The 16017-nt window shown below is 41.0% G+C and overlaps 1 protein-coding gene across 12 annotated transcripts in view; it reads left to right on the top strand.

Moving 5' to 3' along the window:
* MAGI2 (membrane associated guanylate kinase, WW and PDZ domain containing 2) overlaps positions 1-16017 on the top strand; it is a 1309326-nt gene that overhangs the window by 789338 nt on the left and 503971 nt on the right. For all 12 annotated transcript variants that reach the window (XM_063926958.1, XM_063926960.1, XM_063926965.1 and 9 more), the window contains one exon: positions 15358-15573. In XM_063926958.1, the coding sequence (XP_063783028.1) occupies positions 15358-15573 (216 nt within the window). The remainder of the gene's footprint in view (positions 1-15357; positions 15574-16017) is intronic.

Consider the following 16017-nt stretch of genomic DNA (forward strand, 5'->3'; position numbering starts at 1 on the left):
ATGACATACTGTAGCATAATGTAGCATAATGAGACGCACCAGTAAAGTCGTTGTTACGCTGTAGTTCAGTATTGTATTTTAATGGAGACCACACGCAGGCGCATTGGTGATTTTAAAAAGCGACATCTGGTGGATGATCGCAGGTATTACACTCAAAGGTAATGCCAAACGATCTGTGCGCCTCACTATGACTAGGCGTGTCTCCTTTCACCCAGGCACGCTGCGTATGTCCCAATTGCGACTAACTCCTCAGCAAGCTAACGGAGGACCCATCTGTACCAAGAGTGGAGCACAAGCTAAAACTGAATTTAGATCTACTAAACACTATGGTTTTGTGTGTCTCTCTGCAGTGGTGCATGTGTATAACAGGGAGCGCTGGATACTGTTGTCTGGTTATGGTTGCCAGGGAAACATATTTCATTGTGGAGCGATGTATGGGACATCTGTGTCAGTATCAGCTGATACTGGCAAGTTATATTGTGATAGAATAGCATCTAGGTAGAAAAACGTATTAACAAATTATTAAACCTGGCACACACAACAGGTAATTCAGAACTGTCAGAGGTGATGTAATGGCCACTGCATAAAGCAGCTTGATGTTCTTCTATTAGGAAGGAATATTTCTTAGTGTTAATATCTCCAATATCCTTAGGGGTTTTGGGATCTACAGTATGTACTAAGCCTTGGAGAGAGCTAAACCAGCTACTAACAGCCATTTTTCAAACACCATCTGTAACATGTATCTGTAACCAATCCGCTCCTAATTCTCATGTTACAGGCTGTTTTTGAAAAATAACATTTAGGAGCCGGTTGGTTGGTCATTTCTCTCTCCACTTTATCTCTCTCCAGGGCTTTGTACTAAAAAATATGCGTTGAAGAAATATTGGATGAGTAATAGGAAATGCCACTGCCATCACATTGAACACCCCCCCAAACCTGTCCGCCCAGGGCTGTAATTCCTCTGAAAGTGGGGGCTCCAAATAAATAAATAGATAAATAAATGGATTCCTCCCCCCTCCCGAGCAACAACCAGCACTGGGCTTTCTGCTATGCCCCACACCCCTGATGGCAGTGAGTGCAGGGGTCATGGTATAATTTTGTTCTTTACAGGCGGCCTACAAGTCCCAGCAAGCCTGCCCCAGCATGCGGTCACTTGGAGATCCACAAGTTCCTGCATGCCTTGTCATTAATGGCCTGCTGGCACCTGTAGTTTGCTTGTAATAAAAATATTAATTTAAATAAATGACACAGTGTTTTAAAAGAAGGTTATTATACAGGGTCTTCACCTGGGAGCAGCAGCCATTAAGCTCTTTTGCATTGCCACCACCTCTTCAGGGCTTGCAGCGTCTTGTTTCTCCATCTGGGTGGTGGCGGCCTTTAAGCCCTTTTGCGTGGCCGCCGCCTCTCCTGGGCTTTTAGGCATCTTCTTTCTTCTGGAGCCCTTGCACACTCCCTCCCCGCTGGCAGACTGCCAGCTGCTGGCTTATATTAACCCTTTTGCTCCATGGGAGGTTTCTGTTCTCCCTGAGCTCAACTTTGGACCTGCATTACTGTTTCACAGATGTACCGCCCCAGTCAAACTCCCCACCTACCACTGTCCACCAGAAGGGCAGGGCAATGATGAAGCAAGCCATGATTATCTCTCAGTGGCCATCTTGAATTTCAAAAATGTTGCTAAGGTGCCATTTTGCAAGTTGGAACCACTATTGAACTGTGTGGAATGGCTGACCATGACAGTTTTTCCCGCTGGGTTCTGCCAGTGCTAACGGTCACTCCTCCGCCGCATCCCAACTGCTTGCCTACTGCATAAGCCTGCCACCCACCCAGTGATGACAGCAGATCTATCACTGGACAACTCTATCCTGTGATGGATCTGCTGTCCAATCACATCTGCCTCGTTGACAGGTACGTAGACTGAAAGCATGTCCCTGTCAAGGAGGCACTGGTATAGGTGCCACTTTTAAAGCTATTTTTAATGGGCTTTTACTGCCTGCTGCTTGGCCCTACCCCCGCTTCAATCCCTTTTCTATTGTCAGTGGGACTCATCACTAGCTGTTCCTCACAAACTCAATTTAACTGTAGAAATGATTAAAATAATATAAAGTAGATACTTATGACAGAATATGTGTCATTAGTATCTTCTTTGTATTATTTTAATCATTAATGAGTAATGAAAAGGGAGGCTCTGCCTCCCCTGACTGCACGTCCCTGCTGCATAGTCAGTGTGTATAGGGGCACGCTGCTGTATATTGTGCTGTATTGTCGTTTATTGGCTGAGCTGTGTCTAGACTCACAAACTGTGCTCTGTATTGTCAGTGCGTATATAGGGGCACACTGCTGTACGCTGCACTGTACTCTGCAGTAAATTGGCTGAGCGATGTCCATCTAAAGTGGCTGTTTACAAGAAGCACTACATTTTTTATTGTCATCGTCAGTTGCGTAAAAAAAGGTAAAAAATGTTATTATTCTAAGTTTGCACAACCTGTGTGCACTATACCCCTGTATGTTTTATTCACATACATAATAAAATTAAACACCTATAAATTGCTACAGTGAGAGTTGAGCTGCAAAGTGAAAAATAAAGATATTCTTCTATTGTTTGTACTGTTTGGTGCGCTTTACCCTAGTGCACTTTGTTCATGTGTATCTATAAACCCTGTGACTCCACAGTGATTTGTGAATTGAAAAATGGATAATAATCAGTTTAGAGAAAAGCATGATGACGACACTAGTCCTTCAACGTCATCTACTAAAGCTGATGCTCAAGGGCATAGAGGGTCTAAGTCAGGAGTTCTCTAATCCCCCCCAAAAAATACACTGTCGTAAAGAAATAAACACTTCTAATAAAGGTAAAGTTTGGTGCACTTAAACAGAAATGTGCCAACATGCCATTTACCACATGCAGTCGCAAGTAAAGACTCAGGCATTGGCCTTAATTTATGAGTGGTGGTTCTGCAACTGTCCATGAGACATCTGCTGCCTCTCATGATGATGCAAGACCTTTTCCCTCAGAGTCTAGAAGAGGTGTTAAAAAAAAACCAAACACCACTAAGGCAGTAGATCAAACTGTGCATTCAGAAATAGAAAGTCTAAGTGTGTCCTCGAGTGCTATGTATGAGCCTGACTTATCAGAGAAGCCACCTTTCACCATTTCTGGTTTCTCTGCAAATGTGGGGATGAGCAGCAGAGGTATAGCTGATGACATAGAAATTGAGGATGCCACCATGGAAGTGCAAGAGGATTAGAGGGATATTTGTGTAGCTGACACCAGCGCTGAGGATGATGTTTGTGTAAGTCATGCACCAATGGGCGCAGCCCTTGCCCATGATAAAAAGAAGGGCCATTGTCGTGCCTGGGCATAGGACCAACAAATCCACCACTTATGTTTCTACTCAAATCCTGTCAACAGTTGTCAAGTCATCTGTAGCCTTTGTCAAACCACAGTAAGTAGAGGTAGGGACATTCATCATCTAGGAACTTCCTCCCTGTTACATCATTTGCAGCGAGCTCATGAAAAGGTTTTGACAACAACAGAAGCTTGTGCTAAAAAAATAACAAACACATCTCCATCTCCATCGCCAACACCTTTGTCCTAAATATTCTCAGTAATATCAGAAGTAGTCCTGCATCCAGTTTGTTGATACTAGGTAACTCCTCCAGGATTCCTCAGAAGAATCATTCAGTGGTAGGCCTGCTGCTGCTGGGGATCGATCTTCATCCCAGAATGGAACCAAGAAGATTATTATTAGTATTGTAAAAAAACAACTGACTGGAACAATCCTTTGCAAGTGGAGGAAAGTATAACATCTCCCACCCAGTCGCACAGCAGATCACTGACACCATCTTGGCTATGTTAGTATTAGATCTGCGTCCAATATGCGCCATTAATGCAGTTAGTTTTACACAGTTAATTAGGTCCTGTTTTCCCTTTACCAGTTTCCATCTCTTCCATTTTGCCTGAAAAGGCAATCTTCAGCTGTACCAGAACGTGAAAAAACATAAAAAAACAACTAATTATATATAAAAAATATATAATTTTTTTTCAGTCTTTAATTACTATTTTCTTATTGTCTATATTGAAAAATAACCAAAACCTTTGTTTATATTTGAAAAACTTTGCTATTCTCCCTTTTACAACGATCAATGAATATTAAAGTTTTTGAAAAAGCATGTTTCAGGGGGAAAGCAAGTGGTATTCTGACCCTCATTACACGTAAGCCTTGTGTAACTATTCAGATAGCTAAACCATGTCCATCTCTCAATGTACAGACAATGTGATTTCTGGAACTGTAAACCTTTTATTAGTACAGTCTGAAATGATTGTTCATATAATATAGCTGTAGTTCTGCAAAATAGATCACTGTACATGTAACAAATAAGAGAATAAACTGCACGGAAATAAGATATTTGTCTCTGGGGTAGAAGAGACTTGACACAGCCCGTCAGCAACTCATGCACAGATAACTGAGGAGTAACAAAAAATGGAGGATTTAACCTGTCACAATGCAAAAGGCAACTAAGCATAGACAAACAAATGCAGAAAAGAAAACATGGGTGCCTAGTCGGAAGAGCAAGGTAAACATTTTCATCAAGATGTGATGCACTTGGAACGTCGTTATCAGGGGCAGTTCAATGAGAAGGTAGTAGTTAGGGTTTAAAGGTGCCGCATCCGTGGGTGAGTGAATAATTATGCAAATCAGCAGCCACCTAATGGAGAGATAGCCGATCTCTCCTGGTTAGCTTTATACGCAATACAATGAGAGTGTGATGGGGAATTATATTTGGGGGCTAATACGAGAAAGTCCATACAATCACAGAAGAAATACGAAAAATATTAATGTCTAAACTTTTTTTTTAAATATTCTGTTACAGTTGTTTGTTTTAAAAACAAAAAAGTAAATAAAAGTAATTCAAATTCATAACAAAAGTTTGTTTTATTTTTACATACAATAAAGTTATGAAAATAGGGAAATATTCTTAAAATCCGTAATTTCATTCTAATAGCTACAAAAGCAAACTTTTTCGGGTAAAACTATTTTTTCTTTAATTAGTAATGTGGAAGAAATAAAAATCAGATATGCAGAACCCAGACTCAAAATTCGTGTTGAACGGTGATTGGCCATCAAAATGACATTGTACCAGATATTTGAACAAGTGGTAGTGGGCAAACTAAAGATTTCATGACTGTGACAGCTCACTGGGTGGGTGAGTCTCCTTCAGCAGCAGCAGAATCTAACATACAACACCAGCTCCTTCAGATGCAGGCTTCAGTAAGAGGCATACCGCTGACAACCTCAGGATTTGTCATTTCTGATAATGCCACAAATATTGTGATAGCACTACACATGGGTGAATTTCAACACGTCTCATGTTTTGCTCACACAATTAGCTTGGTAGTACAGGCTTTTTTTTTAAATGTCGAGGACATGCAGGACAGGCTGTCAGAGGCCCGAAAAAAATGTCAGGAAATTTTCACCATTCAGCCACAGCATGCAGGAGATTGCAGCACTTGCAAGAATAATTTAGTTTACCCTGCCACCAACTAAAGCAAGAGGTGGTAACCAGGTGGAATTCCGCCCTTTATATGCTGCAGCTGTTGGAGGAACAGCAAAAAGCCTTCTAGAGCTAAACAACAAGCCATGACATTGGGATAGGAACGGGAGTGTACCTAAGCCCAGTGCAGTGGAGAATACTTCCTATCTTGTGCAAGGTGCTCAAACCCCTTGAAGTAGCTACCTGTGAAGCGGAGACGTGCAGTGAGCTAAATTGCTCAGGAGGCACTGGCTAGTAGCAGAGCCAGATTTACACACAATATATAACCCCAAGGGTACATCTGGGCATTATACACAAGTGCAGTAGTATAAACTCCTGGAAGTTTTGTGAGTTTAGATCAGAGATGTGTGGGGAAAAATAGGCCTCACCTGTCATAGACTTTTTTTACTCCAGAGTTTTGGCTATAAAAATGATTAGAATAATGCAAAGAAGATATTTCAAACAAATTTATTTGTATTTTTCATATACTTTATACAGTAAAAACTCTGGTACAAACATTAGTATGACAGGAAAGGCTCTGCCTCACCCCACTGCACGTCACTACTGTGATGTGAATTCTGACACTGCTAGCTAACTTGATTCAGGTGATTTCCCCTAATTAGGCTTTTGGAAAATCAGCTGGAGAAATTGAAGGAGGTGATGAAACGGGATCAGTACTAAATGCCGGCGGTCGGAATCCCGGCGGTCGAAATACCGACGCCGGAATCCCGACCACACAATCCCGACAGGGGTGGTGAGTGTAGCGAAGCCCCTTGCGGGCTCGCTTCGCTCGCCACGCTGCGGGCACGGTGCCTCGCTACGCTCGGCACACTATTATATTCTCCCTCTATGGGTGTCGTGGACACCCACGGAGGGAGAATATGTCGGGATTGTGGCGGTCGGGATTCCGGCGTCGGTATTTCGACCGCCGGGATTCCGTCCGGCGGCATCCTGACCGCATCCCGATGAAACAAAGTGAATCTGCAAAGTATGTTGACTTGTAGATCATGGGGGTTATTCAGAGTTGTTAACAAACCAAAAAAAAGCACACTAATGTGCAAAACCATGTTGCACTGCAGGTGGGACAGATGTAACATGTGCAGAGAGAGTTAGATTTGGGTGGGGTGTGTTCAAACTGAAATTTAAAGTGCAGTGTATAAATAAAGCAATCAGCATTTACCATGCATAGAAACAATATAACCCACCCAAATCTGAATCTCTCTGCACATGTTACATATGCGCGACCTGCAGTGCAACATGGTTTTACCCTTAAGTGTGCTTTTTTGGTTTGCTAACAACTCTGAATGACCCCCAAGTCCTTTATTTACTTTGCCAGGATACAAGGGCTGTCAATCAGATCACTACATTTTGGTGACTGTGCTTGATCCTAGGTTTAAGTCGTACTTTGGGTGAGATTCAATTCTTATCCCACCAGCAGTCACTAGATTGCACCCAAATGGAGCAATTGAACTGTAGCTACGTTTGGGCATGATGTCTGCCGGCGATTGCATTTAATGCAGCAAAAAGTGACCTGTTTGGGCACTCAAACTGCACTTTTTGTGATTGTGCCCATTAGTTTAGTCGGGTTTTGCCGCTTTGTGGCTAAAGCCAACTACTGTGTGAGCGATATGCGTGATAACAGGGATCAATTGAATATCGCCCTGTGATCTCCCATCACTTTAGACCCAGCGGTGATGCAGAGGAGTCATAACAACATTTTGTTGTGTCTAAAAGAGTTGTCTAAAATTAGTGACACCTCTACCGTAACTCTATCTGATACAGTCACCATCCAAAAGATGGTGGAGGATTATTTTCATGACACTGTACAAATAGGCATGTCACAGGGTCCCTTTGACTACAGGAAAGAAGATAGGCAATTTGGAGGCCTTTGTACAAACTGGCTTTGCATTACTTAAGCTGTCCACCCTCTAGTCTGTACTCAGAAAGAGTTTTCAGCACAGCCGGAAACCTTATCAGCAATAAACTTAGGAGGCTATTTCCTCAAAATGTGGAAAAGATGATGTTCATCAAAATGAACTAAAAATTCCACGAGTAAGACCTTTACCAGCAACTACATCAAAGTACAGACACTTCTGTAATGGTGAATTCCAGCGGGGATGAATTGATATTGTGTGAGGATGATGTACACACTGATGAGGGTGAGGATGACCTCTTGCAACTGCAGAGCTGTTAGCATAGCTGCTTTAAGCCGATTGGTAGCTTGTTATGTGGGGGCCCTAACATACCAAGCACTTTATCCATAAAAGTGGTAGTCCCTGTCACTGAAGTGCTTGGTTTGTTAAAGTGTGCATGTCTTTTTTAATATCCAACATAAGGGTGGGTGGGAGGGCCAAAGGACAATTCCATCTTACGCCACTCTTAATTTTTGCCACTGCTGTGTGACAGTGTTTCCTAAATGTGCTATAAACTGCAGTGTCTGTGCCACTGCTCTGTCACTTAGTAACCAGCCAGCTTGCTGCAGCCTTTTACCTAAATCGGATGAACACAATATTGTAAGGTGCTCAATATTGATTGGAAATGAGTGGAAATAAATGTTGTTGAGGTTAATAATACTCTAGGGACAAAACAAAAATGCCCAAATTACTTTTTATGATTTTTATTTTTGTACATTTATGGACTAATGGTATTTTCTGAAAATACAAAGTCTTCTGAAAAAACAACTTATAATGTGTGTGACTAGTGCATAAAAAAATCTCGATATTAATGTTGTAATATGACAAGTGTAAATGTGAAATAATGACCTCAGCACAAGGGTGAGAAACCAGTCAGCAGTGAAGGGGTTAAAACTGCGTTAACATGGTTTTCAAAAATTGTATTGCAAAAGTTGTGACTGCAAGTTTTTAACATCCGTTAAGCAGCTTACAGCCAGCTTGTGGATAATTAAATTTTTCCCTAAATGCCACGTGACCCACTCACTGTGCTATTGTGTAAACCATTGTCATCCTTTAATATGCAGCCCAACAAACAGTCCATATATGCAACAAAAACAAATTCCAACTGAAGTGAAGAATAGGGAGAAATATGCATAAGTTTCTTTAATTTTATATTAAGTACAATCTGGTACATGACTTGTTGGCCTCTGAGGACGTTCAGTTTGGTCAGTCAGTTCTGCAGGAACCTCAGCACTCTCCCACCCGGTTTGGGAGCTTTGGTACTTCCCCATGGTACTAAATGGATTCCCAGTATGTTCTAGGATGTAATAGAAAATAGGATTTTAATTACCTACCGGTTAATCCTTTTCTCGTAGTCCGTAGAGGATACTGGGTGCCCGCCCGGTGCTTCGTTTTTCCTACACTGTTAGTATTCTGGTTTGTTCAACCGTTGCTGTTCATGTTTCAAGTTTGGTTAGCTTTCCTATTGTTCTGTGTGTGCTCTGTTCGTAATCTCACCACTTTTATTATCTATCCTTCTCTCAAAGTATGTCCGTCTCCTCGGGCACAGTTTCCTAGACTGAGTCTGGTAGGAGGGTCATAGAGGGAGGAGCCAGCGCACATTATCAAATTCTTAAAGTGTCCAAGGCTCCTAGTCGACCCGTCTATACCCCATGGTACTAAATGGATTCCCAGTATCCTCTACGGACTACAAGAAAAGGATTTACCGGTAGGCAATTAAAATCCTATTTTATATAGTTATAAGTATTATACTTGGGTATTTAGATGTATGATTGACATTACCGGTGTTAAATTATTTAATTGATAAGAAAGGTATTACAGTCATAAATTAATAGGGAAGTCCAGGTAGAGAGTATTTTGTCCCTCCTGGAATGGGTCGTGTTGGGAGGTATGCTATTACCTCCTTTTATGGCTAAACAAGTTGGCATTTGCTGCATTTATATCACCTAAGTTGAGATACTTGACCTTATCAAAGCAATTGCAGCTCAAATAAATGATTGGTTTCTACGTATAGAATGCATAATAATTTATATAGCACCTATGCATGTTTGCATGAAAATTTTCCTTTCTGTTGTTTGCTGTTTCTTGCCCAACTGTTGTTGTTTGTTGTTGTTGTTGTTGTTGTTGTTTTTTTATTACTTTTTCAACCTTGGTTAATGCTTTCGCTGAACTTACAGAATGGGAAATGTCTTTGCCTTTAACGAACACTATTGTTTTTCTTTTTTGCAACTGCTATTTTGTTTCCTCTACCAAATAAAAAAATAAACATTGTATGCTGTGGAAACAAGCATATCCTCATATTGGTACAGCAATCTATTTACTTCTGCGCACTCTAACGTAGAAATTAATCAGCTGCGATACATTTTCTTCAATAGCCATTTCCATATAACACGAGCAGGGCCGGTTAGTTGGTCTAGCGGTTGCTCTGTGAATCTGTGACTGTGCACCTTTTACCAAGTTGCACTGTGTAATAAATGGCACCAGATTTTCAAACACCATAGCATTAGTGGATAGAGCTCACAGTGAAGAGTTACTGATGGCGAGCATGAAATGTTATACCTCAATTCCTGACCTTACCAATTTGATTCCCAGAGCTTCCCTTGGAAGACATTGATCAACTAGCAAAGCATGAGTGAAGTATAATTGCTCGAGACTCACCATCTGTCTGAGCTGTGGACATATTTCAAAGCACTTCTAACTACAAATGTAGTTTCATGAGCTTCTAACAGAAAAATGGCTCAGAGCTCATTTTCTCCAGCAAATATCCCAAGATACCAGCTGTGAGTGACATGGAAAAAAAGAAAAAACACTATTGCAAGATAACTACAGTACCTCATAGCTTATATCAATATAATTAGCATAATATTTAATTTGTATAGGTATTCCCCAGAAGATGTTGAAAACATGATACAAATATATATCTACAGTATTATACGTATCACTGTTTTTATTATCAGCTTGCATTTCTTCAGTATGCTAAATATAGTGCAAACCGTAAAAGAAAAAATCATTAACGCCAAACTCAACAACATATTAGCATCTCCATATGGCTAATAGTGTAATTAAGGTTCATAGGGAAGCTCTAATTCCGGGTTAGGGAATAAACAGCCCTCCAGCTGCTGTGGGACTAAGTAAAGTAAAACCGTATAGTATAGAAATTAGTCAGTTTCTGCTCACCAGACAGAAGCAATTACCTTGCTCCAAACCCAACTTCTGACCCCGGTCTGAAAATAATGCCTGTCAATGCCAGAAAGATTTAGTAGAAACTGGAGCAGTTATTTCTCGTGAGAAGGAGAGCGGATTTATGAAGGTCTGATATACTTGTTCCACCAATTGTATACTTCTACTTGGACTTAGTTTTGACTTTTGTTTTTCTGTATGTAATATTATAAAGAATTACTTTGTGTGGTGATTTGTTAACTGTCCATCGTTCTGCCAAGAAAATGTATGCAAGTCAATACAAGAGCTAGATATTATAATGCTGAGAGTTACTCATGTGGAAAAAGAACCAACATCTCTTTACTTCAGGTATAAATAATAATTAGCACTCAACAGATGTTTTATGATGCATTATATTATTGCCTGTAAACATATTTTTTGTTCACTAGGAAAAAGGGTAGTAAGCTGATGAAAAGGATTTGGAGTATATGTAATAGCGAGATCAGACCTGATCGTAGCCGGCCCGCCCCCTCCAGCCCAGCGACTGCCTCTGCCTGTCAATCAGGCAGAAACAATCGCTGGGCCGAGATGGCCATCGTCTGTCTGGCATGCGCAGTTCAGACCTGATCGGCTGCTGTGCGAAAACGCACAGCAGCGATCAGGTCTGAATTAGGCCCCTAGTTATTTCAGCGAGTTAGTATCCCTACACACTGTAATTTTCCGGCTTTATATGCACACTGACTTGATGCGTGTACTTTTTGTTCTTATACACACCTAGTTTATGTTTTAAAGAATAGGCTGATGAATAAAAATAATTTTTACACTGAGTGCACTTCCTTTTATTGTGTTTACAGAAATGTAGATAAATGTATACGTACAGATGTGTCCTCTTACATCTTTGCTCCGTGCGCTACAAGTCACGATACACATAACGCATGACTGCCATGTTACTTAGTAGCGCAGAACGTCTCTTTTGGCATTTTTTTTCGACAAAAATGCATCTTCGATGCACAGTAATGTGCGACTTCAAGGTCTGTGTAGCGTAACTGCAGCAAGGATGTAAGAGGACACATCTGTATGACTGTGTGATTGCATATATTAGTGTGCATTGTGTTTTGTTTAGTGGTCACATAGATGTTCATTTTGATGTTCACCTGTATAATAGTGTGGTCACTAGAATGTCCCCTGTATTGTATTGTGGTTACTAGAATGTCCCCTGTATAAGTAGCGGATTTACCACAAGGCAACCAAAGCGGCTGCTTAGGGCCCTGTGGTTCCCAGGGGGCCCTAGCCAAGGCTGTTTGAAGGGCATTACCAGCAGACCGCGAGCTCCACCAAAATTATCAGAGAGCTGGGCAGGCTGAATGCTCCCAGCAGGTTGTCAGTGATCAGACAGCTGTTATGTGCCAGCTCCAGCACACGTATGCGTCTCCAGGTCTGCAGTATTGTGCGTATGACCCATCATGACACGTGTATATGACGACAGAACCAGGATGCGCACGGTTTTCCAGTGTACTTTATTACAGTATTTTTTTATTTTGTAGAACATCCACCTACATCAGGCGTGTGTGTTGGGTGGTCTGTGTTATTTTAATTATAGTGTTACATACAGTACATCTGTTACAATCATGGTTGGATGGGAGGCACACACTGACTGATGATATACTGTAGTAATATGCTGTTACAAGGGCGTAACTCCCAGAGGCAGTGGAGATACCTGCATCCGGCGCTTCAAGCCCTGAAGGGGCACCTGCATGTACAGCAGCACCGGTGTGGTTCTCAGCTGAATCCAAGTGTGACCGCTGTTTTTCAAAAAGAGCTCTGCAGCAGACCCACTGCTGCAGAGTTAATTGGCTCTGTCCCAGGAGCCCTGCTAACACCTGTGACAGGGGACAGGACAGCTCCTGCCTGGTACCGCTTAGCCTGCGCTGCTGCTGGACTGTGAGATGGTATTGGCTGGCGAATGCTGACTCTGTAGACAGCTGGACCACAGCATAGCCAGAGCACTGCCAATTCACTGTGGGCTCCAGTCGCTGTAAACTGTCTGAAAGCAATATCTATATAATTCTGCAAATTGTGTGTGATATACACACATACACACACACACACACACACACACACCATATTTGTTTTCCCTTCTCTTTTTATGTAATTTGGAAAATATTCTCTGTAAAGCGCTGCAGAATATGTGTGCGCTATATAAATAACTGTTAACAAAAAAATAATAATATTAAGAGATGGGGTACCTGCTAGGCTGATACAATCAGTAAGGGGGGGACTAATATATAATGCAGTCAACACTAAAGTGATTGGGTGTAATAATAAGTATTATAAGGTATGGGTGCCCACATTATATATCAGTGCATCCACCCCCCACTGATTTTAGCATGTCCCCATCCCCTTTTAGCAGGCCCTCTTCCCTTATAATGCCTATAATTGCACCCCTCAGTCTGACTTTATTTATTATATATACAGTGCCTTTAGTGTAACTCCATTATGCAATATCGTATATCAATGCCTGCCCTCCTCATTGATTGAAGCAAGCACTACAATCAGTGAGGGGCAGTGGTGTAAATAGAAAAAAAATCTTAGCACGCACCAAAGGCATGTGGGCCAAAAAAATGTGTGTGGCAACATGCCACAAAGGGCGTGGTCAAATAAATGAGGGTGTGATACACATATGGGGGCCAGATACACATATGCCCCCAATAGTGCCAGACACACACATGCCCCCAGTAGTGCAGTGTCATATACACATATGCCCCCAGTAGTGCAGTGCCAGATACACACATTCCCCCAGTAGTGCCCGATACACATATGTCCCCAGTAGTGCAGTGCCAGATACACATATGCCCCCAATAGTGCCAGATACACATATGTCTTTAGTAGTGCAGTGCCAGATACACATATGACCCCAATAGTGCCAGATACACATATGCTCCCAGTAGTGTAGTGCCAGATACACATATGCCCCCAGCAGTGCCAAGCATTTGGGATAAGGAATACTCAACCTGTACTATATCTGCCTGTCAATAAAGTATACTCCCCCAAAAATAAAATGCTGTCAGTGAGTGAGAGTGGAGGGGGGGGGATAATAATGAGCATTTTATGCGATGGGACTTGCTACAATTAGTAAGCCTGGGTCACTCATATACTGTACAATGCAGTCAGTGAGAGAGGATGTAATAATGTGTTAAGGGGCCCTGGTAAATTCAGTGAGTGGACCACTTATCCAAAATGCGTAACTGAGTGGTGTTATATTGGAAATTAGAGGCGAGAGGAAGTTTTGCAATCAGTGGAGGGGGAGATTAATATACTGTAATAGACTATAAGGTGGAAAAACAACAAATAATGTATGGGGTATAAATCAGGAAAGAAAATATAGTGCTATGTATTGTTTGAGGGAGGGGGCCCTAAATCTGTATCTTGCTTAGGGCCCCATGAGGTCTAAATCCACCTCTGCCCTGTATTGTAGTGTGGTCACTAGAATGCTTCCTGTATTGTTGTATAGCTGCAGTGTGTTTGAACCTTACTGGAGTGGGTCAGTAATACTTTATAACAGAGCTGTAATGAAAATGTCAACTTTAGGTGGTTTAAGCTATATGGCCATATTTATTATTAAAAGTTCCTTTTGTGGTGATAGTTGTGCTCTTTTTTTTTTTTTCCTTAATGACAACTTGTGTTGATGACAAATGCTTTATCGCCACAATTTATTGCAGTGCCCTTTGCGTAAATACTGAGGTGTCCTGGTGTAAAACAATCAGTAAATGCCTATTTTTAATGTTTCATAGCTACAAAATATTTATACTAGTTATACATTGTGTTCTTGGAAGAAAATATAATTATGATAACAGAACAGATATCAAGGTTGTACAAATAGCAACAAGAAACAAACAACCTTATGTTCCCTTGCGGTATGTCCTGTTATGGATTTTATGAAGCCAAAATGATTCCTGTCACCAGTGATAACTCTCATTTCTGTAACAAAAGGTTTTTGACTAATAAATATGCCCCTTAGTTCTGGCTACTGTCACGAGGCCATGATTCACCACAGATACGGCACAATATAAAAACAAAAGCCTGCTAGTTTATTTGTATAATCACTGATCTGTTATATGACCAGAATTGTTAGTTCCAGGCTAGAACTTACATATGATGTTTATTATTTTATTGTTTTTTTTTTGTATGTATCAATGTGAAGTGATTGCAAGGCTTAGAATCCAAAGATTATTTTAGCGAGTTCTTGGCATGGTATCGTAAATAATACTTGTAACGTGTTTTATGCAATCTCCTGCTCCTTAGGTGTAACTCTTTGGCTGCAGAGCTGCTGCTTTGTCACGCTTCGTTATTACAGATAGACAACTTCCCCTCCTTTACTTCTCTTTTTTTATTTTTTGTATATTTTTTTCTCTGCTTCTTTATCTTTTTTTCACAGTTGTTTGTCAGGTACTGTACTCAGCCTGCTCTATTTCTCTCTCAGCAGCACACTTATCACTAAACATCCCTTTCCAGCACACTCTAGTCTGGAGCTCAGCTTCTTCTCATAAGCTCTTCTCAGCACTTCTCAGCACCTATGTTTCATTTTCTTTTCCTCTGAACTTTCTAGACATTTCGCATGATTGCATAAATGGTTGCCATAGTATTGACCTCACATTAATTTGCACTCTATTTATGTGTTACTTTGTAGTCCTTAACATGCCCACTAAAAGTTAGTTCATTTGCTAATGAACTGGACATGTTCCATTATTTACAGAAAATTACTACGGCACTCCAAAACCTCCAGCTGAACCTGCTCCACTTTTATTAAATGCAACAGACCACAATTTTCCTGGTGGCATTCCAAGAATTGAAGGGAAACGCAAACGCAATAAATCTGTGAGTAATATGGAGAAGACTGGAATTGAACCTCCAGAAGAAGAGGAAGAGGAGAGACCTGTGATAAATGGAAATGGGGTAGCGGTTACACCAGGTCAGTGCACTGTAATTTGTATGCAAATGTGTCCTCATACCAGGGCCGAAACTAGGATTTCCAGTACTCGGGGCAAGGCAGTAATTTAGAGATACTCCCCACACCCCCACCCCCAAAAAAAAAAAAGAATAGATGAAAATAAATAAAATAAGAATAATAAAATAAATAACTAAAAATACAAACTATGCCATATGGTAGTGGACCCTTAATCTCATTACACCGCACAGTAGTACGCCTCATTAACACACACACTATATATATATATATATATATATATATATATATATATATATATATAGTGGAAAACAAAACAAGCGGCACTCTAAGTCTGTCTGAAAATCAAGTGTATTTCACTCAAGTAGTGATCCGACGTTTCTGGGTCCAAGCGCCCCTTTGTCAAGGTGAACTTAGAGTGCCGCTTGTTTTGTTTTCCACTATCCATCT

The sequence above is a fragment of the Pseudophryne corroboree genome, chromosome 6 (genome assembly GCF_028390025.1).
Source record: "Pseudophryne corroboree isolate aPseCor3 chromosome 6, aPseCor3.hap2, whole genome shotgun sequence".
NCBI classification, from domain to species: Eukaryota; Metazoa; Chordata; class Amphibia; order Anura; family Myobatrachidae; genus Pseudophryne; species Pseudophryne corroboree.